This window comes from Leptonychotes weddellii, chromosome 14, assembly GCF_054177405.1.
Source record: "Leptonychotes weddellii isolate Sample4059 chromosome 14, ASM5417740v2, whole genome shotgun sequence".
NCBI lineage: Eukaryota > Metazoa > Chordata > Mammalia > Carnivora > Phocidae > Leptonychotes > Leptonychotes weddellii.
The window spans coordinates 33,307,151-33,332,378 of NC_138382.1; the positions used below are offsets into that span (position 1 = coordinate 33,307,151).

At 38.6% G+C, this 25,228-nt stretch overlaps 1 protein-coding gene across 2 annotated transcripts in view; it reads right to left on the reverse strand.

Moving 5' to 3' along the window:
• The window catches only part of TTC39B (tetratricopeptide repeat domain 39B), a 126,808-nt gene that overhangs the window by 14,160 nt on the left and 87,420 nt on the right, over positions 1-25,228 (reverse strand). For both annotated transcript variants that reach the window (XM_031034045.2, XM_031034046.2), the window contains 9 exons: positions 22,740-22,845; positions 21,306-21,371; positions 19,555-19,663; positions 18,654-18,721; positions 18,504-18,563; positions 16,693-16,854; positions 15,970-16,061; positions 10,552-10,678; positions 7,083-7,191 (listed from right to left, as the gene is read on the reverse strand). In XM_031034045.2, the coding sequence (XP_030889905.1) occupies positions 7,083-7,191; positions 10,552-10,678; positions 15,970-16,061; positions 16,693-16,854; positions 18,504-18,563; positions 18,654-18,721; positions 19,555-19,663; positions 21,306-21,371; positions 22,740-22,845 (899 nt within the window). The remainder of the gene's footprint in view (positions 1-7,082; positions 7,192-10,551; positions 10,679-15,969; positions 16,062-16,692; positions 16,855-18,503; positions 18,564-18,653; positions 18,722-19,554; positions 19,664-21,305; positions 21,372-22,739; positions 22,846-25,228) is intronic.

Sequence of the window (25,228 nt, forward strand, 5' to 3'; positions counted from 1 at the left end):
CACTATGGAAAATTAAAGTACCACTAAAGCTGCACTTAGCTTTTATTAGATCATAAGTTAAGGATATGGAAAATGGGTCCGAAGATACCACCTTCCTCCAAACCTTAGCAAAACCATTATTTCCTCAGACCACAGAGTACTCTCTGTCAGATGATTATATTCCCTTAAAATCTGAATGCTTTATCATGATTCTCAACCTCATGGGTGAGTTCACAGATGAACGTTTCAACACACAATTTCCATTTTACATTCCAAGAAGATTATACAACAATGCTGCCAAAGCACATTTTCATCACAAAAGATCTGCTTAACTTGCTGTGAATTGTGCAAGACTGTTGAATCTCAGATCTGTACCTCTGAAACAAATAATGCAATATATGTTAAGAAAAAAAAAAAAAGAAGATAGCAGGAGGGGAAGAATGAAGGGGGGGAAATCAGAGGGGGAGACGAACCATGAGAGACGATGGACTCTGAAAAACAAACTGAGGGTTCTAGAGGGGAGGGGGGTGGGAGGATGGGTTAGCCTGGTGATGGGTATTGAAGAGGGCATGTTCTGCATGGAGCACTGGGTGTTATACGCAAACAATGAATCATGGAACACTACATCAAAAACTAATGATGCTGTCAATGCTGTATTCTTGTTGGAACTGAATATAAATGATCTAACTCAAAAACTAATGATATAATGTATGGTGATTAACATAACAATAAAAAAATTTAAAAAAAAAAGATCTGCTTAACTTAATAAAACAGAAGGTAGGCTGAGGAAAAAGAAAGTCTGAAGCCCAAACTACAAAAATATCCACACTGAACTTCTTAGAAACTAGCTGAAATGCACCAAAGGAAAAATTCAAAAACAGATTTAGAAAGTGAAAAGCCGTAAAGTAGCATTTTCCCTTTTATGTAACCCTGATTATGTTTGCTATATAATTTCACAAAGCAAATTAACTGCAACAGAGAGTCAGAGAAGAACTACTGTACCAACTTCCGGCTCCATGTTGAGTTTAGTTAGATTTCAAATGGAACACTAATGGAATACTAATGGAATTAGTGGCAGACACTGACTCCAGGCATATTACACCAAGTGTTCTTCACTTATTAAACTGTATCCTTCCCTTTGTATCCCAAACGGGCCTTTCATAATCACACTGTCAGAGTAAAACACCAACTATATCTTCCACCCTCTTTTACTTTAGAGACACTTGCCAAGGGGAAAAGCAAAAACACATTCAATTCTCAATACTGGGGAGAAAGGGGGTGGAGGCTGGAGTCACCTCGGGTTTACAACTTCACTTCATTTTTTCAGTTTTGGATTTTTTTTCCCCCTTGCTCTGAAAGATAAGAGCTTAATTACTAAAAGGTCATTACTGAGAGGAGCGAGGGAGCAGAGATGGAACTCTGGTAATTTTCCTGCATAAAATAATGGACCTGGAAGAGATTATCATAAATTTTGTGTACAAAATCTTTAGGAAAGAAAACTTTTATTATTTTTTTTTTACCCAGAGGGAACACATACAAAAACAATCGTACAAAGTACAGTGCATCTGTCTGAGCTTTCCCCAGCCCTCCTTAAACATCTCTAAGCCGATCATCTCAATAGATCATTAAAAGAACAAGGAATGAATGGAGAGAGCAGTCCGGTTTTTCAAGCCTCTATTGCACTGTACATACTTAGTCAGATACATATATTACTCCTTTACATTTTTCCCCCAACCAATAATGGGACAAAATAAACTTTGAGGTAAAGGCTGAAGATCCTGCTCAAATAGAGAACAATCCAATGGTCCCTCAGGACTTCTTAATATACAAAGGCCCCGCTCTCTGGTGGTAAATATTAGTCTGTACTACAAAGGATAGACATTCAAATGTCAGAATTTATTCAACTGAGCCAAAGCCCTTACATTTGTAGAAAAAAACACAAAGAGGGGCGCCTGGGTGGTTCAGTCGTTAAGCGTCTGCCTTCGGCTCAGGTCATGATCCCGGGGTCCTGGGATCGAGCCCCGCATCGGGCTCCCTGCTCGGCGGGAAGCCTGCTTCTCCCTCTCCCACTCCCCCTCTTGTGTTCCTGCTCTTGCCATCTCTCTCTCTGTCAAAAAAAAAAAAAAAAAAAACACACAAAGAACAAGATGGTCCACTTTTCCGGGGTGGGGGGAATACTCTACAAATGTTTTCATTAAAAAAAAGAGGTTTTCCTTCACCTCCCAGTTTTTACATATCCACTTATTAAAAACATATCCATTTTCCCATTTGGTTTGTGGATATGTGGGTTTTAGTCATAGATAATTCTCCTACTGGCAGGAACAATGTTTTCTCAGCCTATCACAATTCTGTATCTAGTATGGAAAATCTAAGAGTGTTCAAATGAGCAAGTTAATAAAATGTAGCCAAATTAGTTGAACAAAAATGAACACTAAAATTGGTTTAAAAGCCCAAATGGATATTACAAAGGTGCATTTTGTGAAATCTCATTTTTTAAGGTGAACTTTCATGGAGTTTCATTTCATCTAAAATTCAAAATGATGTCACTTCATGTTGACTTTACACTCAAATCAAACTGAAATATTTTTCCTTTTTTGAAGGAAAATAGTAAAGATCATTTCACATCCATTAGAATGGCTAGTACCAAAAAAAAAAAAAAAAAACCCAGGATATTACAAATACTAGTGAGGATATAGAGAAATTAGAACCTTGTGAACTGCTGGAGGGAATGTAAAATGGTACAGCCATTACAGAAAACAGTATGACAATTCCTCAAAAAATTTAAAATAGAAATGCCACATGATCCAGCAATTCTACTTCTGGGGATATACCTAAAAGAACTGAAAGCGGGGCACCTGGGTGGCTCAGTCAGTTAAGCGTCTGCCTTAGGCTCGGGTCATGATCCCAGGGTCCTGAGATGGAGCCCTGTGTCGGGTTCCCTGCTCAGCGGGTAGCCTGCTTCTCCCTCTACCCCTCCCCCCCACTTGTATTCCCTCTCGCTCTCTTTCAAATAAATAAATAAAATCTTTAAAAATAAATAAAAGAACTGAAAACAATCTCAAAAAAATTTTACATAGAAGTATTATTTGCAATAGCCAAAAAGTGGAAGCAACTCAATGTGCAACAGTGGATAAATGGAAAAGCAAAATGTGATATATACATTCAATGGAATATTATGCAGCCTTAAAGAGGGAAATTCTCACACATGCTACAACATGGATATACCCTGAGGCCATTTTTTTTTTTTTTTAATTTTATTTATTTGACACACAGAGAGAGAGGGAGAGCACAAGCAGGGGGAGAGGCAGATGGAGAGGGAGAAGGAAACTCCCCACTGAGCAGATAGCCCGACATGGGGAGCTCGATCCCAGGACCCCGGGATCAAGGCCTGAGCCAAAGGCAGACGCTTAACCGACTGAGCCACCCAGGGACCCCATTCTCTGAGGCGCCATTATGCAAAGGGAAATAAGCCAGTCCCAAAAGGACAAATAATGTAGGATTCCACTCATATGAGCAACCTAATGTAGTCAAATTCATAGTAACAAAAAGTGTAACTGTGGTTGCCAGAGGCAGTGGGGAGAGGGAAATGGAGAGCTATTTTTAATGGGTATGGAAAAGTTCTGGAGACTGGTTGCACAACTGTGTGAACAAAACATTACTGAACTGTACAGTTAAAAATGGGGCACATGGTAAATTTTGTGTACTACAATTAAAAATTAAAAAGAGAGGCACCTGGGTGGCTCAGTCGTTAAGCGTCTGACTCCTCATCTCATCAGCTCAGGTCTTGATCTCACGGTCGTGAGATAAAAATAAAAATAAATAAAATAAAATAATTTTTGAAAATTAACAAGATATAATTGTAAAAATAGTAAAGAAGCTTAATGCAACTCTATATATAGAAACTATGTAGATAATATATTATTAATGGAACATCTAGAACATACAAAGAAAGTCTAAAATGTCCATATAATGAGACTGTTAAGTTTGTTCTTATACATACACTCCTTTGGTTCTCTGTTAAATAATACAAATTTTGGTTTCTCTTTTTGATTTCAGTTTCTTAAACCTTTTCATCCACTTGTTTCCCTGGTGCCCAGAGATCACAGAGAATTTTCAGTCCATGAAGATAAATACTTCAATATTTTGACTACCGTACCTAAGCCCCAGCTCATAGGGGCTGAAGTTTAATACTTTTCTGTAAGGGGGAGGAAAAAGGAGAGAAAGGGAACCACAGTTCTTTTATAAAAATGCTGCCTTTAATATGGGAGACTGACATTACTCACCCTCCATCAATAGAGGACCTTTGCAGGTGACTTTTTTTAATAGTAAAGTAGAATATTCCATTTACCTGATCTCCCTGTGATTACCAGTTTATATTCGCAGAATGGTTATTTGGAAGAATTGGGGGGCAGGGGTGCTGGTCTGTGGCCTCAGAACATCACTGCTTTTTGTTCTACTGACTTCTTCAGCTATCCTGCCTGAAACCTTGACCTTATTAGCAATTAAGGCCACTGATTCCCCTTTCATTCTTTTATATTTCTTCTCCTTATTGATGGCAATCTAAAACTAGAATTATTTTAAATATGGAAAGCAGCCTAAATGCCCAACAATATTGAAAGAGTTGATTAAATTATGATACATTGATTCCATGGAGTGCTGTGAAGCTTTTGAAATTATTGTAAGAGCCATTTAACAACAATTTAAAAGTCTATGATAACAATAGAACTACCATATGATCTAGCAATTCCACTTCTAGGTATTTATCCAAAGAAAATGAAAACACCAACTCGAAAAGTATGTGCACCCTCATGTTCATTACAGCATTATTTACAATAGCCAAGATATGGAAGCCATAGTGGATGAATGGATAAAGAAAATGTAGTGTATACATACCACGGAATATTATTCAGCCATAAAAAAATAAAATCTTGCCATTCTGCAACAACATGGATTGACCTTGAGGGCATTATGCTAAGTAATGAAATAAGTCAGACAGAGAAAGACAAATACCATACGATCTCAGTTATGTGAAATCTAAAACAAACAAAACAAAACAAAAAAGCAAGCTCATAAATTGGTGGTTACCGGGGGTGGGGCATGGGAGGTGGGAGAAATGAGTAAAGAGAGTCAAAAGTATAAACTTCCCATTATAAAATAAATCATGGGGATATAATGTACAGCATGGTGACTATAGTTAATAATACTGTACTACAGGGCGCCTGGGTGGCTCAGTTGGTTAAGCGACTGCCTTCGGCTCAGGTCATGATCCTGGAGTTCTGGGATCGAGTCCCGCATCGGGCTCCCCGCTCAGCGGGGGGTCTGCTTCTCTCTCTGACCCTCTTCCCTCTCGTGCTGTCTCTCATTCTCTCTCTCAAATAAATAAATAAATAAAATCTTAAAAAATAATAATAATAATAATACTGTACTACATATTTGAAAGTTGCTAAGAGAGTAGATCTTAAAAGTTCTAACACAAGAAAAAAAATTGTAATATGTATAGTAATGTATGTTAACTAGACTTATTATGCTGATCATTAGAGAGTCCACAAATACTGAATCATTATGGTATACACATGAAACTAACATAATGTTATATGTCAATTATACTTCAATTAAAAAAAGTTTGATATATTAAGTGAAAAAAAAAGTAGTCTAATATGTGTCCAGGTACACTATGATTATAACTATAAAAATAAGGCTAGGATGGAACAAACAAATACTCTAAATTAATTGTGTTGTAGTAGCAAAAATATGCATAACTTTTTTCACCTACATCTATCAATCATAATTATGTGTTTAATTTTTTAACAATAACTATAAAGAAGAATCTCATTTAACATTTCAGCCTCATTCAATAGCTCCAAATACAAAAATGATCCAAATGAGGTCCTCATCCCTGGAGCTATGTTCAATATTGAATTTCCCATGAGGAGAATATATTGAGTATGGGGCTAGCCACTCCATCAATGCCCATCTTTTTCCAGTTAAGAAATAGGAGTTAACTGTTATAATTTTCCCTGCCTTTTCCTGAACTTCTATGCCCTTTGCCATGTTTGTTGCCATGAAGTTTTCATTTTACTTCCATAGTCAGAACATTCCAAAGGATAAAACCTGAATGATTGTGAGGTTGATAAGGATTACAAAGACTATCATTTATAGCATCATTTATCAAAAGATAGATCCTCTATTTAAGCTAGAGAAGTAGACAATGTCAGAGCAAGAAAACTTTGGAGATTATCTGTGTATTTTTGGGTGTCATTATCCCATTTTACAAGAAACCAGAGGCCCAGAATGATGAGGCATGTTTCCCAGAGTCTGAGAGCTGCAGGGCTGGGACTGTAAGCCCAGATGGCCTGATTTTCCTTCTACTATACCAGCTGCTTCCAGGAACCGGAGCTCCCAGTCAACTGGAGAGGGGCCTCTAGGACAACCAACAGTAATGAGTAAAAAAATTAAACTGTGATAAAATTTCAACTGGGAAACAATCTTCTGTGTCTGCAAAAACATAATAGTCATTACCGAGCAAAAGGAGGCATGGAAAGAGTCACAAACTAAAAACCAGAAATGCACTCTAAAACTCGACTGATTGTTCATCTTTTTCAGTGACAAACTTATTCAGATATAATTCACATACCATACAATTCACCCACCAGAAGTACACAGTCCGCTGGTTTTGAGTATGTTACAGAGCTGTTCAACCAATACCACGGTCTTAGAACATTTTCATCACTCCAAAAAGAAATGCCATACCCGTTAAAAGCTATCACACACACGCCCCAGTTCCTCCATCCCTAGTTATAAAACCACTAGTCTACTTTCAGTCTTTATAGATTTACCTATTCTCAATATCTCATATAAATGGAGCCATGCAATATGCTGTCTTCTGCAACTGGCATCTTTCACATAGCCTTGTGTCCCCAAGGCTCGTCCACATTGCAGCATGTGTCATTCCTCCCTTCCTCTGATTACAATCACCCAGACCCTTGCGGCCCAAGTGCTTTGTCCTTGTGACGCACACAAATGAACATGGGCCGATATGCACAGGGAAAGGGCAGGAGAGTGGTAATAAAAAAGATTTCCAGGCTTTTACTTTTCATACTTACTTTCATTTTGTAAAGCAGCCTCAGCCTTTTCGACAGTGACCAACAGATTTTCGGAAAGGTCTCTTCTCTTGCTCACTATTGGAAAACCATTCCAGACATACATCATTTCCTAATGAGGAAGAATGAAAAGCCATTTGCAATTATGTGAGGTTATCCAATGTCCTTTACAACAACGAAACTACTCTCTTGGTTGCTACGGATCTCAAGACAACATTCAGAGATCACTTGACTTAGCTTTCCTTATTTGGAGTGTAGTGAATATAATTTCCCCTTTTCTCATTTTATTATATGCCTTTTGCCTTTTATACCATTAAGTAATTCAGTATATACAGTATATTACATTTTTACTGAAAAATTTACTCATTCATTTAAGCATCTACTACCGGCATTCGATCCTTTTGGAAGATAACAGTTTACAAACACAGAAATAAATAGAATACTTTTAACTGACACTATGAACAATTGTATTTGATACAAAGTTTTGTTGTTACTTTTAAGTAAAGGGAAACATTTTTAAAATATCTGCCAATTGTTTACATATTCCAAGGACTTCACTGGAAACGAACATAGAAAATATTTTAATGGTTCTTTTATCCCATTAAAAACATGTGACAGTCCAGTGATCAACATGCAGGAAATGCATTCATCTAAAGGCCATATGGCTGAATGACAGCCCCTGAAAATGTAAACTAATGATTTCTCATTGCAAATTACATCTCATAGGCTAACAGATGAGAAATATTTTGGACCAAAAGCAAATACGCTTTTGCTTGAAAATATTTTTCTAACTTTCCTGGTAGTACAGTTCATATTTTTAAGGGTATGAAATAAGCAGGGTAATTAGTATCTTCTTCGAGATAAATGAATTTTAAAATACGATAAAGATATTGTTTGAACAGCTCCTTACAGGGAAGTAGCGGAAATGAGGAAAATACATTCGAGTGGCAGCAAAGTCATCTCTACTCTATGGCACTGAAAACGAAGATCACAACACTCTAATTTTTTTTTCTTTACATCTAACAGTTTCTTATTGCTAATGGTGTAAGAACTCGATACAATAATTAATGGAATAATTAACTGATGATCTTTAAATTTTGTTTTTATCAATAGACTATTTTATCAGAAGAAGGCAAGCTCACATCTGAGATTCTATGAAAAATAACATTTTGGTGAAATTCCTAGTTAACCACAAATTCAAACCAATTCTACACCTTTAAGCCTGTAGAAAGAAGTGCTGTGAGTTACCCTTCCTGAAGACCCTTAGTGATCAAAGTAAGATATAGTTATGTACACACCAGCATCTAAGTTCTAGGGCAAAGAAAGGGCTATCATGCTTTAGAAAATTTTCACGAAAGTTCTGTGACAAAAAATTTCCCAGTGCAAATCACTTGATAGAAATCAATCATCAGGAACAGATCTAAAAGCTGTAATTGGTGAAACAGCAATAGGCTCCCATGTTAGCTGGAAAAGGGGGATGTTTGGTCATTTTTGTGATTTGCATGGTGTCCTGTTTTTATCTGTGCTCAGATTTGATGACAGAGTGCTATTTTTGTCTCATTCCATCACAGGCACAGAATAACCTGCTCTGATGGTGGTGCTCTCTGAGACTGTTGATCTTAAGTAGAGAACACCTGGACCTAGGTATAGGTTAGCTCCTATCTGACACCTGTTAGAGGCTGCAGTTTTCTTTCTCACAGAATATATAAAGAGCTCCTACAAGTCAATGACAAAACAACAAACAACCTAATGAAAAATTACATTAGTATATGAACAATTCACAAGAGAAGAAATAAAAATAATAAGCACATGAAAAGATGCTCAACCGTACCAACAGGGAAATGTAAATTAAAACAGTGAAACACTGTTGGTAGACATTTAAACCAGTAGAGACTTTCTGGAGGGCAATTTGGCAACGTCAAAATAATAAGTGCACATACCCTTCAACCAGGAATTCCATTTCTAGAAGTCTTTCCAGAGAATTATATGACCATGCACCAAAAAAAATATATAAAAGAATATTCATTGTAACGTTAGTAATAGCAAAAACTGGAAACTAAACTGTCAAAGGGGAATCACTGAATAAACTCTGGAATATTAAAAAAAAAAGAAAAAATCAAGAAACTCCAAAGGAGGACTGCAGACTTCAGCTTGCATTTAATGGTTTTCCTGTGCTGACTACCTACGCAAAACTAAAGCTCCAAAGGGCCAGAATAATTTGATATATTCAGTACTTTTAAAGAAGTATTCTTTAAAAAAAATTTAAGTGGAAATTATGCTTTTCATGAAGTCTACTCTAAACAGCATAATGATTAAGAATGTGAGCTCCAGGGCGCCTGGGTGGCTCAGTCGTTAAGCGTCTGCCTTCAGCTCAGGTCATGATCCCAGGGTCCTGGGATCGAGTCCCACATCGGGCTCCCTGCTCGGCAGGAAGCCTGCTTCTCGCTCTCCCACTCCCCCTGCTTGTGTTCCTGCTCTCGCTATCTCTCTCTCTCTGTCAAATAAATAAATAAAATCTTTAAAAAAAAAAAAAAGAATGTGAGCTCCAGGGGCACCTGGGTGGCGCAGTCGGGTAAGCGCCCACTCTTGGTTTCGGCTCAGGTGAGATCTCAGGGTCGTGAGATCAAGCCCCGCATTGGGCTCTACGCTGAGCATGGAGTCAGCTTGAGATTTTCTCTTCCTCTCCCTCTGCCCCTCCTGCTCATGCTCTCTATTAAATAAATAAATCTAAAAAAAAAAAAAAAGACAGAAAGAAAGAGAGCTCCAGCACCACACTGTTGAATGCAGTGGCCACCAGCCACTTAGGGCACTTGAGCACCGGAAATGTGGCTAGTGCAAACTGAGATATGCTCTACGAGTAAAATACACACTAGATTTCAAATAATTAGTACAACAGAAAGGAATGTGAAATATCTCATTAAGTTTCTACTGGTTACATGTTCAAACAAACATTTTACATATACTGAGTTAAACAAAATATATTCTTAAAATTATTTTCATGTTTTCCTTTAATTTTTTACACTTTCTGACATTTTAATTTTTAATACCGCTACTAGAAAAGGTAAAATCATCTAAGTGGCTTGCATTGGAATTCAACTCAACTTTAATTAAGCCAACTCACCTCTCTGCCTGAATTTCCTTATCTGTAAAATGGGGCTACAGAGAGAAAGTACTCCCATAGAGTTACTGTAAGAATTAAATTATGTATTTTTTAAATAGCCTTTCAAAAAATATTAGACGATAGATTTTTTGAATATCATAATGCCTAGAACATATCAAGTAGTCAAAAACATTAGCTATAATTTTTATGATTATTAATAATTCATAAATGTTCACCTTACAAACACCCTTACAATGGCATTTAGTTGAGCTAAACTTCACAGCAAACAGCTAAACTTCACAGGTGTGCTTCCTGCTGTTGTGAATAGATAATTTCTAAAACACAAACACTAAATAAAATAAAGACAGATACCAGGGCAGGCACGATGAGCTTCACGGGTGCAGGCAACGAGGCAGAGTAACGACGAGACTTCCTTACAGCAAACTTCTCAGTAGGGATAGATTTCCCTGCAATTCTCTGCTTCAAACTATCCACCTGTCTGTGAAGAGCCCAACCCCAGCCCCAGCAAAAAGTCATTAGAACACATATGTAATTGATACCTGCAGTTTTCACACTGTGCCCCAGCATGCTCCAGCAGCATCAGCATCATCTGGAGATGTGTTCTAAACGCAAATTTTCAGGGTGCCTGGGTGGTTCAGTCAGTTAAGCATCTGCCTTCAGCTCGGGTCATGATCCCAGGGTCCTGGGATCAAGCCCCACATCGGGCTCCCTGCTCAGCGGGGAGTCTGCTTCTCCCTCTCTCTCTCTGCCTCTTCCCTGGCTTGTGTGTGCTCTCTCTCTCTCTCAAATAATACTCAAATAAATACAAAATCTTTTTTAAAAAAAAAAGATTTTATTTACTTGTCAGAGAGAAAGAAAGCACAAGCAGGGGGAGCGGCAGGCAGAAGGAGAGGGAGAAGCAGACTCCCCACCGAGCAAGAAGCGCTGACGCGGGACTCGATCCCAGGACCCTGGGATCATGACCTGAGCTGAAGGCAGATGCTTAACCGACTGAGCCACCCAGGCGTCCCTACATAAAATATTTAAAAAATTTTTTTTTAAAACTGCAAATTTTCAGACTCCACCCCAGTGGTGGAGTGACCTAATTTCAGTGACTCTAGAGCTGGACCCAGCAATCTGGATTCTTATGAGTCCTCCAGCTGATTTAGATGTGTGCTCAAATGTGAGAACCACCGACTGACACATAATTCTCTCTAGTTAACTTAGCTAATGTCTTAATTTATCAAACACAATCAAGGAAATCTAGATATAAAATTGGCAATGCACCCCAATGTTTGTAGCAGCAATGTCCACAATAGCCAAATATGGAAAGAGCCCAGATGTCCATCGACAGATGAATGGGTAAAGAAGATGTGGTATATATATATACAATGGAATACTACTCAGCCATCAAAAAGAATGAAATCATGCCATTTGCCACGATGTAGATGGAACTAGAGGGTATTGTGCTAAGCAAAATAAGCCAGTCAAAGAAAATTCCATATGATTTCACTCATATGTGGAATTTAAGAAACAAACAGATGAATAGAGGGGAAGGGAAAGAAAAGTAAAATAAGATGAAAACAGAGAGGGAGGTAAACCATAAGAGACTCTTAATTATAGGAAACAAACAGGAACACTGGAGGGGAGGTGGGTGGGGGGATGGGGTAATTGGGTGACGGGCATTAAGGAGGGCCCTTGAAGTAATGAGCACTGGGTTCTACCTCTGAAACTAATAATACAGTATATGTTAATTAAATTGAATTTAAATTAAAACATTTTAAAAAATAAAATTAAAATAAAAATTGGCAATTTCCATAAGTAAGCAGGAAAAGAGTCCAAAGTATTTACTTATACGTGGATACTCAGAGAGAGGGAAAAGGGTATATGGTACATTTCGTATTCCTATCTATTCCTACTTATTCCTGTCTTTTTCCTAGGACACAGATCTATAAAGTAATGTGCTTTAAAACACGGCTATCAATTAATATATACTTAGATAAGAAGTTTCCCAAACACAGGTTATTCTGAAAATAATCAGCTAAAGACATGCACCATGATTACAAACTTCCTCTTAAAAGCCTAAGAAATCCCAATTGTGAAATTCACAAGCACATAAAAATGAGAGTAGGACGGAGACACTTTATATTCCCACAGCACTTTCTTACACACAGATCTGTAAGTGCATCAAAGAGGTTGCTGAGACAAAGTTCAGTGATCCAATTACATCACTGAAAGAAAAAGTAAGATGAAACAAGAGAAAAAATACTCCAATAAGAGGACAAGGTTGTGTTTGGTTCTTTCTGGGCATGATTTGGGGATATGAATTTTAAAGCAGAATGCCCATGATTTGATGTTCAGTAACGTCAGTGGAAGAAGCAGTGGAAATGTGAAGTGGGGGTTGAGGATCAGAGAAAACATGCCTTGGGCAGGAAATCATGTGGTTTGAAGACTGCAGAGTCAGTATGAAAAAAACATTCACTGGGTGACTCTCCTCTCATTATCCCAACAAATTAGATGCTATCATACAGCAGACCTCAAGCTTCCTCCTGAAAATAGGACTGGTTACATGTTTCACAGAAATTGTCTGGATATGGAGAAAACTTACTCTAAAGTGGAAGAAACAGAGGGAGATTTAAAAGATTTCAACATATTTTAATATTCCATTCCATTCCATCCGTTGTTTGTGTGAAACATGACATGCATTTTACCAGTAAGACGTGGCATGAATCCTACCATGGCTTCCACTGATGTTGATTCTATAGTTAGTAACATGGTCCTTTTTTCAAAAAGAGCTTTTAAAGAGAAGGTGAAAAAGTGGTCTTGGTCGTATCTTCAGATTTGCCTTGACAAGTCTTGAGGGTCCAGCTAAGATATTATTTCTCATAACATAGGCACCGAATGCAGGATTCCATGTAAAAGGTTTTGTCATTAATTATGTTTGAAGAATGCAGCAGAGCTTCTCCATTCCTGAACGGAGTGGTCATCTTCAGTGGTCAGCTTCTCCCCTCTACCAGAGCCTCCCACCCCTGCAGTCCTATCTTAGACCACACTTCGGCACCTGTGACTTTTCTACCTCAAAGCACAAATTCAAGCATACCACTCTGAATACCATTCTCTTCATTCTTACTTGGCTGTTATAGTAAGACTGTGTCAGTCTACTTGCCCTTCAACCCTCTCCCTATCCGCAATCTCCCTCTCTCACTGTGCCTCCATATTCCTGCTCAGATGGCCCTGATCTTTACTGCTACACGCTCTAGCCTCAGTCCTAAACTCCCTCGTCCACTGCCTAGTTGCTATGCTCATCGGGCAAAAACCCAACCCTGGATGAGGCTCCGTGTTCATTTTCCCTGCACTGCGAGCAGACTGTAAAATCAATGTAAATTAATCAGCATTGACCTCAAATGGGCCCTTGTACTACCAGCCATTCCTCCTACAGTGTTTCTCTCATAACTCCACCACCCCACTCTCTGCAACAATGATTTCAAACATTCACCATCCCCCCTCACACCTGCAGCCCGCTCCCTTCTCTTTCATTCTCAATAGAGGACCCTGCCTCCTATTTTGCAAAGAGAAACACAAGCTAGGAGATGCAGAGCCCTCCCTCTCATACTACAACTCATAAGCTTGCCTGCCTCTGCCCCTATTCTGGACTTCTTCCCTTCTGATACAACAGAGGACCTGGTCGTCCTCCTGGATAAAACCAACTGTGTCATCAGTGCTTTGGATTCTAACTCCTCCTGCCCTTTCTGGACACTTACAAATATCAATTATCCCATTTCTTGCTTCTGTGTGTAACTTTTCTTCAACTGGATCCTTCCCGGTGGTTCTTGAGAATGCTCACAACTCTACCATTAAAACATTTTCTGACATGACATCTCCCTCCAACTACCATTCTCTCTCTCCCCTCCCCGTCATAGTCAGGATTATCCAGGGATGCATTTATGCTCAACTCTGCATTTCTTTTCTTCAGCCACCTCCAGTCTGACTCCCACCTCTACTCGATGACCTTATCAGCCCCTGCTAGGGTTACCAATGATCCTTGTCACTCTGTCTTATTTATAAATGGAAGACTGTGTTCTCTGAGACATATTTTGAGTCACCCCTGACCTTTCTTTTCTTTTGACCTATAAACAGCTGACCCTTGAACAACATGGGGATTAAAGGCACCAACCCCCCCCCACAATTAAAAATCCACATATAGCTTTTGACTCCCCCCAAATTTAACTGCTAACAGCCTACTGTTGACCAGAAGCCTTACTGATAACATAAACAGTTGATTAACACTATATTGTATGTTGTATGTACTAAATACCATACTCTTACAATACAATAAAGTAGGCTAAAGAAAAGAAAATGCTATTAAGAAAATCATAAGGATGAGAAAATACATTTTCAGTATTGTACTGATCAAGAAAATCCACGTGTAAGTGGACCCACACAGTTCAAACTCATGTTGTTCAAGGGTCAACTGTACATTAAATGTAGCATGGTGTCCTATCAAATATCACCTTTTACTTCTTTAATGTGCAGTGCTCCTTCCTGCAACAGGCTCATCTCACATGCTGTTCCTTGGTCTGAAACTATACCACCACAACTCCCTGCTGCCTCAGCACCTCCTACTCCACCTTCAGATACCATCTCAACCATTACTGCCTCTACGTGCATATACATACCCCTCCTCCCACTGGGGACAGGGGGGCACAGTGGGTAGTGTTGGCAATGCGAGTATTATCAGTTTCTGGCTTGCTAACTGTGGTCCCAATCACCAAAAGAGGAAAGAACACCAGGTTTGCTCAGGAAGACTGAACATGGTAAGTTTAAAATGTTCTTGGGGCGCCTGGGTGGCGCAGTTGGTTAAGCATCCAACTCTTGGTTTTGGCTCAGGTCATAATCTCATGGTCTTGGGATCAAGCTCCACATCTGCTTGGGACTCTCTCCCTCACCCTCTGCCCCTCCCCGCCCTCTCTAAAATTAATTAATTAATTAATTAATTAAAAAGGGGTGCCTGGATGGCTCAGTCGTTAAGCATCTGCCTTCAGCTCAGGTCATGATCTCAGGGTCCTGGGATCGAGCCCTGCATCGAGCTCCCTGCTAAGTAGGAAGGCTGCTTCTCCCTCTCCCACTCCCCCTGCTTGTGTTCCCTCTCTTGCTGTGTCTCTCTCTGTCAAATAAATAAAATCTTTTAAAAAAAATAAATTAAATAAATAAATAAATAAAATGGTTTCACATATCCAAGGAAAGGTGACAAATGGGAGCTGGCTATATGGGTCGAGAGCTCAGTGAGGAGGTCTGAACAAGGGACTTAAACTTCGCCTGGCTGAGATTTCCTAAGGTTGAGGCTCTAAGACATCAACATTTAAAACTTGGATAAAACAGGATGAGCCTACAAAGATACTGAGAAGGAATGGCAAGAAAAGTAGTAAGGAAAAAAATTACTCATGTATTATAATTTTGCAATTATTTGTGTAATAATTTCACCGATGTCTGGTTCCACTACAAGATTATAAACTCCACAAGGACAGAAGCCATGCCTGTTTATTCAACACCTAACACGGTATCCTTCACACAGCAGGTGTTCAAAAATAAGGTTACAGATGATGGATGGACACTGATCTAAACAAAATTAAACAGGTTCGTTCACGACAGACCTTCTCTGAATGTGGTTTTTAAGAGTTCCTGCATCGAATGAATAGAAATTAAAGAAGATATGAAGGTAAAGTCTGGGAGAACACTTAGAAAAGGAAGATGTATCCAGGATCTCTGTTAGAGCAATAGTGCCTTGCTTACCTGAATAAAGTCACTATATCCTCTTTAGTTGTTACTACATCCTCCTCTGGAAGCATACTCAAAATTGCAGCTTTCAAGAACACATATGTTGCCTTGAGGAAAAGGAGAGAAGCAGCTAGTTACAGGGCATCTCTAGGTACATGACATTTCTATCTTGCAAGTCGGGAATGACCTACAAACTGTCCAGATGTAACATTTAAAAAGCACCAAAGAAATAAAAGGAAATGAAGTCTTTTACTGCCTATTCCTATTTAGAATAACACTTTTCAGTTACTTTTGACCGTTTTCCTATTATACAACCGTAGCGTTTATGGGCAAGAAAGTACACAGAATGAACAAGAAATCATCTCATTTCTCCCAACTTCTCACAAATAGATCAGAATTAATTTTAATTATTATGAAAAGCCTTGTCATCAGGGCATCATAAAGTCTACAGAAAAATTATCAAGGCTGTTGATACTGAATAACTTTTAAATGTAAGTGCATTTCATCCCCAGAGGTAAAACCTCTTTGTTAAAAAGGACCGTCTGGATGGCTTTTAAAGCATGTAGTGCTAAGGACAGTGCTTATAAGCAGTAGGTATTTAATGCCTATTTCCTCCTTTGATGAATCCCTAAGTGGAGAAGGTAGTATAGATGTCATACTTCTGAACAGTCTTAAAGAAAAATCACCCTGGACACCTACTAGCAAATAGATAACAGTAACGAAAGCATAGCACTTTACCTTGGACCATTTACTTTCTTTGCAAAGCAGGTCGGAATAATAATATGCCTCCATCCAGTTTTGTTGGAATACATAAATCCACATCAGCTCCCAGTAACAGAGATGGTGAAACTGTTTCCATTCTTCTTGAACTGAAATGCATTTTCGAAATATCTCTTGTGCCTATAAGTCAATTGCATAAAGCTGATCATCCAGATATTACACAAGGAGATAATAACCTAATGGAAAAATACATAAATCACTTTGTACAAAAAGAACAAAAGCATCGCTCATTAAACCACTCAGTGTGATGATGTATGTTCCTTTCCCTACATGCAATTATACAATTAAGTTCTGCCTCTTGATTTAGCTTCGTGAGGGGGCTGTGAGACTTTATATGTGGGAGTAGTGAAGTTCCTTCCCAAGGAAGATATAAAATGCAGAAGTCCTTTACCAAAGGACTGAAAATAAAAGTCAGAACTCCCAGAAGTTAAAATACACCTTAAACAAAGTTAAAGGCAGACTGGGAGAAGATATCACTACATCCACAACTGGCCAAAATTAACCCTTATCATACAACAATTTAATAAAATCCTTTAAAAAAAGCAACTCAATGGGGAAATTGTCAAAGATATGACTAGGTAATCAGAGAAAAAGATATACAAGTGACAAACATACACATGAAGAAATTTGTAAACTGAAAAATATAAACTTAAAAATTAGATTTTTGGGGCACCTGGCTCAGTCGGTCGAACATCTGACTTTTGGTTTCGGCTCAGGTCATGATCTCAGTATCCTGAGATCAAGCCCCACGTCGGGCTCCAAGCACAGCACAGAGTCTGCTTGTCCCTCTCCCTCCCACTCTGCCTCCCCGCCCCGCTCTTGAGCGAGTATGTACATGCTCTCTCTCTCTCTCCCTAAAATAAATAAATAAAATCTTTTTAAAAATTAGATTATCATATTTTGGCTATGACATGGGCAAAAATACAACAGATAATGTGCAGAGTTGCCAAAGTGCTTTGGAAACAAGTATTCTCATATCTTTATAGGAGTTTAAATGGAATAACCTTAGTTAGAAGGTCAATTTGGCTAAATTTATCAAAATGCAAACATCTTTGCCCCAGAAATCCTGATAATCAGAATCCGTCTTATACAAATACACCTGTGCACAGAAATATATACATGATGATGTTTACAACAACACTATTTATAGTAGCCAAATGTCTATCAATAGTGGGCTGCTTTACTAAGTATCATATACCCATCTCATGGAATGAAATCCAGCCATCAAAAAGAATGAAGGAGATTTAGATATACTGACCTGGAAAGAAATCCAAGATGTATTGTAAGTAGGAAAAAAAAACCAAACAAACAAATCAAAGAAAAATACATATGTTTGACCTCATTTGTGTAGAAGACAACTATTTGTGAGTATACTTATAGGAAAAGCTCCACAGTCGTCTTCTTCAAGAGAATTAGTGAAGGATTTCCTTTGCTGAGGAGTATGTGCAGCACAGTGTGGCTGTATCTCATTCAGGGGCTAGATTTCAAAATCAATATGCAATACAGAACCTGTATTCCCTTAAAGGTGCCCACCTGTATTTTGTATATTCTACTCCGAGCTGCCTCACATACTTAATGTGTAAGTATAGGCTGTATTCAGTAATCTACATATAGAAATGCATACACAAAATTAACTGGGGCGTTTTAATAACGTATGTTGTCTTTACTTCTGTCTAGTGCATACAGCTGAATTTACTTATGTTGAATGAGTGTGACACAACTCCACCTTACAGACAACTCTCCAAATCACTCCCCCCAAGATAAATTACCTCTTCCACATTCCCTTTCAGCAGCTCTATCCGGGCATGATAAAACAACATGAGGGAGCCCTGGGGAGAAAGGAAGCAGAGAGACTGATCAGTGGTCAGCCCCGCCTGATTGGTTATGGCTGAAACATGTACTTGAAATTCTAAGCATACGTTTGGAAACTGCTGGAGGAAGGGTGCAAGGAGACTCTCTGCTTCCACAACATTCACTTCTCCTGTACCTAGAAATTTAACAGGAAAAGCCTCAGTCTTCACAACAGGGTAGATACTTAGATTAGATTATCATATTTTGGCTATGACATGGGCAAAAATACAACAGATAATGTGCAGAGTTGCCAAAGTGCATTGGAAACAAGTATTCTCATATCTTTATAGGAGTTTAAATGGAATAACCTTAGTTAGAAGGTCAATTTGGCTAAATTTATCAAAATGCAAACATCTCTGACCCAGAAATCCTGATAATCAGAATCCGTCTTATACAAATACACAGTATTTCTCCACATTTCAGTAAAATATAGCAAACACCTATTTATGGAAAAGATAAGAACTGTTAATTTGGCAAGACAAGTCCCACCCATGACTTTAGTTTAAGAAAGCTCTAGGACCAACTAATTCTTAAGAATGGAAGGAGTTATCGTTGAGTCCTAATTGGGCTTTCTGGTTTTAAAAGCAATATTAACTTAACTTAGCCAAAAATTTAATTTTCTTCTCAAAAAGAAATCTAATATGAACATGCTAAAACAGATCAACTTAAACAAATTTTACAGAATGTTTTTAGCGGAGAACAGATACAAAATATTCAGGGAAAGAAACCCTCCACCCCCTCTGCCAAATGTTACTATGACAAATGTCACTATTTTTCATCTTTACTCAAAAAAGAAAAAAAAAGTAAACAGATACAGACTACTAGCTCTTAGTGATTTTTTTCTAATTGTTTTAATTGAAATATAACAAACAATGTTATGTTGGTTTCGAGGGTACAATCTAAATTTTTTACTTACTCAGATGAAAGGTAATCTATTTTCAACGACATAAAACGTAATCCAGTCCTTACCAAGGATGAGGGAGATGTAAGTATGAAAAGCTAGTATAGTTAAGCAGCATAGTGGAGACCTCAGGCTTCTTCCGGATGCACCTTCCTGTAACTGCAGGAGGCCCAACTCCTGTGGGAAGCAAATGCATTTCAGAAGGAGAAAACATGATTGAAAAATCACATTCAGACACTACAGAGGCCGAGTTCCTGTGTCTCCACCCTCCAAGAAGGTGGGGTTTATTTTTCAAGAGCTTAGAATAGGGGCAATGCCTGACCAGAAACAAAGTTTACATTTTATTTATTTATTTTTTTAAAGATTTTATTTATTTATTTGACAGAGAGAGACACAGCCAGAGAGGGGACACAAGCAGGGGGAGTGGGAGAGGGAGAAGCAGGCTTCCCACTGAGCAGGGAGCCCGATGCGGGGCTCGATCGCAGGACCCTGGGATCATGACCCGAGCCGAAGGCAGAAGCCCAACCACTGAGCCACCAGGCACCCCCACAAAGTTTACATTTTAAACTGGCGTAAGATAATCTCACAAATTCTTTCATATTGTGTGATTCTACGGAGAGGACAAAGGCAGTGCTCATTTCATAGAAATGTTGTATTTCTCTGATAAAAATATTAATTTATTAAAACATGTTGAGGATCTAAGTGCAAGGCATTATGGTGGGTATGAACAAATACAGGGTCTTTTTTAAACATTTTTTTATCTAAATTCAATTAATTAACATATAATGTTTTATTGGTTTCAGAGGTACAGGCCTGTGATTCATCAGTCTTATATAATACCCAGTGCTCATTACATCGCATGCCCTCCTATTAGTCATGAACAAATACAGTTTTGTCTTCAAAGATCTTTCCATCAAATAGGTAAGACACTACATGAACACACGGTTGTATTAGAATATGGTGAGTGCTGTAGGAAAGATAAATGATTCTGAGTCAGGAATACTTGAGCCTCACTGGGAGAGAATAAGGGAGAGTTTGAGGAATAGCTGACATTTATCTCAAACCTAATGGTTGGAGAGGCTCTCAAGAGAACTTATTTGGGAGGCTGCTGGCTAGGGAGGACATCCAAAATAGAGAATAGCAGAAGCATAGAAAACAGAAAAGCACAGGACCTGTCTGGGGGAAAAAATAACAGCTTCTTATACTTGTCCTCATATAGTTCTCAAAACCTGCCCTCTTCACTAACAGGGACAGCTTTTGCAATAAGGCAACCCTGGTAAGAGCATATTGAGTGTTAGGTTTAATTAATGTTATACATTACAAAAACAACCACACAGAAATATAATGAATGAGACTCATGAAAAACAAAATTTCCTTGCTTAGTTTTATCATGAAACTTATAAAAGTGCAAGGAAATCCAAAATACTATAACTATACTTGATCCAGGGGAAACAAAAAACGTGAGACATGGAAATCTAGCTTAATTTGCTGGTTTTACAGAACACTCTGGGGTTGCTAAAAGGTTTAGGAAGCATATTTTAACCACACAAGAGTACTAAAGTCCAGCAAGTAGCAATGTTAGTAAAACATAATTTTTAATCCCAGAACTTAGGTAACAAATATAAAAATGTTTACTTTCAAGAGCAAAACCATCTCAGCTCCTGAAAAGTACTATCAAGACCCCAATGACTTTTTACTGTCCTGCAAACAAATTGTCAATAATTGTCATGCTGGTTATGAGGATGTGCTGCACTGCCCTTTATTCAGTAAATAATATTTTATCTTTCCTGTCAAAATCAAGATAAAATTAAATGTGTACCCTGTTTCCTGAAAATCCTATAAATTCTAGTAGTCTGATAATCCGTGCTGGTAAAAGGGAGAGCATCTGCAAGAAGAAAAAAAAAGTATATTTGTTAGTGTATCTATCTACAGATAAATATTAACCTCAAACAACTTAAAGTTTTAATAATTCGGTAATATAAAATATTAGAACCAAGTTTGAACCACTATACCTATCTCAATCATCACATATTGCACATACGGTAATCATTACTTGTGACTTAATTTCATTTAGCTAAGACAATGAACCTAAAAAATTAAAAAACAAAACACACAACAACAACAACAAAAACCATAGCCTTTCCAGGACACTCTAGAGAATACTTGGTCCTCCTATGTGCAGTTATTAAGTGCTGAGAAGGCAATCCCTCCATGCCCACTTCCAAACAAGATCTCTTTTAACATCCTTTTCCAGAAAGCAAATCTGTTGAATTCTGCATAATATGCAGGCATCACCCAAAAGTGAACAGCATGGCACTACAGTTGCTTTCTAGAACATCCCTGGGGAGCAGCAGGGAGGGGAAATCCAGCCAGCGCAAGAACAGTCACCTGCTTGTTCACTTTGCTTGGAAGGAGAAATGGCCACGTGTGTGATTCTATACGGATTCATCGGCTGGAGCCAATGGTTTGGCTGGATGGTCAGGGATTTGGAAGGAATATCATTGGAATATTAATGACAAGGAAGTCTAGGGAAGAGCACAGACCTCTCTGAATGAGCAAAAAACATGAAGATATTTGTGTGTCCAATATGAATGTTCACCAAAGCCTGACCTCAGGAGAGGAGGATTTGAATAATCAAGTGAATACGATGACCTGTTCTAACAGCCAGCCGGCCTCTTTCCCCAGCCACCCCTATCATTGACCAACTGGGCTCGTGAACTAAGTGGCCACGGTGATGGACACACTCATGTATATTATTCCCTTGACCACTGCATTTTCTCATTAATTCCAGTCAAACTTTAATAAATTTCAAAATCTTTAAATAACATATTACATTTGACAAATATCTACTCAAACTCTTCGTCTCCCTCACAGCATCAAAACCATGCCTCAAGCCATATGGCTACTGCCTCACCCATTTTCAATTCCAGAGCCTCCATTGCTAAAGCAACAATATTTCTGATGTGGAAATGGAACTGGATTCCGAGCTCCTTATTACCAAATATGTTGCTAGTCCATTCAGAGTGCTGCATGCTTCCCCTCTTGTACAATCCAAACCTACTCTGAGCATGTGCAGAACTTTACAACGCACACTGGCCAAAGTCACCACTGGGTCACAACACAAAAAAAACCGATCCCTCTCTAGCGACTTGTCAACCAAACCCAGGTAGAGGTTCACGCACAGTAGAGAAGGCACTGGAAACCTTAGGTTCTTTTAAAAAAGCTTCTGGCAGCTTTACAATTATTTACTTACCAAGTTAAAGGCACCTATTCCAAGCTTGACACCCCCTTCAAACTCATAGAAGAACTGCTGTTCAACTTTGTTCTTCTGAATTACATGCAGGATAGAAAGACATTCTCTGGATTGAAGAAAAAAGTTATTGCATAAGTTTTACTATGGCTCTGAAAATTAATGTGAAGTCAAATTTCACACTGACACGCTGTAGGAAATGCTAGAGGATTTTTCAGTGGAGGCAGCTGTGCTGAGTTTAACCTTAAAGGCGACTCGGGTAATAGTCATTAAGGAAAAACTGACACACCCATTTCTGCCCGGTTTATCAGGACCAGTCTTTCTGGGCTGAAACGAGACAGGGTTCGAACATCAGCATGCAGGACTCCAGAGCCCCAGGACCACAGGACTGTGACCTCACAGCTTTCCAGCAAAGTCACATAGAAGACTTCCCAGGAGTGCTCCGTCTCTTGGTTGCTGTGCACGCTTGAGCAACCCTACCTTCCACCAAGTATCTGAGGAGCTACTGCCAAAAAGATGTGAATTTCAGTGGGATGGCCATGATCTCAAATAGACCAAATAAATTAGAGCTTGCAAGTAGGAAAGACTGAAAGAGGACAGCAAATTCCATCAAACTACACCATTTGTCTTTCTTTTTCCTATTCCATCCAAGCAAATCTTTCCGATTTCTCATTTTAATTTCTTTTCTGTGCATTTCCCCCCTTCCCTTCATGTCTTCAAAAGGCAAATACTTAATCAGAGAAATGCAAATTAAAACAACGACAAAGATGTAAAACTTGGTAACGAACAGGAATTGCTTACCAAATTGACAAATATATATTTTAAAGGCAGTAAGAAATAACCAGATATTATGTACCACCTTTTGTAATATAATTATAAAGCATACAACTTCATTTATGATGTATTCTAGCCAAATTTATTTAACCTGAATCCAGTAAGCCTACAGATCTAATTGCCAGCTTATAGGAAATATTAGGGGCTAGAAGAATGGTATGGACTGAATTAATTATGCCCCCCTCCAAATCCATATGATGAAGCTGTAAGCCCCAGTGTGCAGATATATGAAGATAGGGATTTTTAGGAGGTAATTAAGGGTAGGGTCCTAATCTGAAAAGACGGGTGACCTCAGAAGAGAAAGAGAGAGAGAATATCTCTCTCTTGGCCCTATAAGGGCTGAGTGAGAAGGTAGTTACCTGTCTGCAAGCCTGAAAGAGAGCTCTCTCCAGAAGCTGATCATGCTGATACCCTGATCTTAGACTTCCAACCTCAGGAACGGTGAGAAAATAAAATTCTGTTCTTTAAGCCACCCTGTCTGTAGTATTCTGTTACGGCAGCTTGAACTAACTAAGACAAAGAACAAGCTAAATGAAAACTCAAGAAAGCCATCAAACAAATCCATGGGATATTCTGCAGGACAACTGGCTTAGGCTTTTCAACAACCATCATGAATATAGAGACTGTTCTAGAATAAAAGATATGAAATGGACATAAACAGGGGATGCAGGAGACAGTCTTGTGTTGCATCCTGGTATAGACAGACATACCAGCAGTAAGAGAAATTTGGGGCCAACCAGGAGAACGTGAAGATAGACTGAGTATTACATGAAATGAAGATTTATTGACATGGAAAAGTAAAGAACATTAACTGAAAAAAGCAGGTTACAAAAGAGAATGCACATTAAAAAGTACATATATCTTTAGATTTGGATAGAAAATATTCTGAAATAATATATACTAAGGTTTAGCAGCCATTATCACTGTGTGAAAAGAATATGGGGTGTGTATGTTAATAGCTGCTCACCTACATTCCTAAATATATATGCCACTTTTGTGATAATAAAGCATTATTTTAAAATATATATATATTTTTTAAGATTTTATTTATTTATCAGAGAGAGAGAGACAGAGGCAGGCAGAGGGAGAAGCAGGCTCCTTGCTGAGCAAGGAGCCCGATGTGGGACTCGATCCCAGGATCCTGGGATCATGACCTGAGCCGAAGGCAGACGCTTAACCGACTGAGCCACTCAGGTGTCCCAATAAAGCATTATTTTAATTTTTTTAATGGAAAACCAGTGCTGGCAAAGGAAAGAACAAATAGACATATTCATCTACTTTGGTAAAAGGTAGTTATAGTATGGAGATTGGCAAACTATGGGGACATAAGCATGTTCATTCATTCATTTATTGTCTATGGCTATTTATACTCCACATAGAGTTGAGTAGTTGCAACAGAGATCTTATGACCCACAGGCCAAACATATTTACCATCTAGCCCTTTAAGAAAAAGTTTGCCGGGCGCCTGGGTGGCTCAGTTGGTTAAGCGACTGCCTTCGGCTCAGGTCATGATCCTGGAGTCCCTGGATCGAGTCCCGCATCGGGCTCTCTGCTCGGCAGGGAGCCTGCTTCTCCCTCTGACCCTCCCCCCCTCATGTGTTCTCTCTCTCTCTCTCATTCTCTCTGTCTCAAATAAATAAATAAAATCTTTAAAAAAA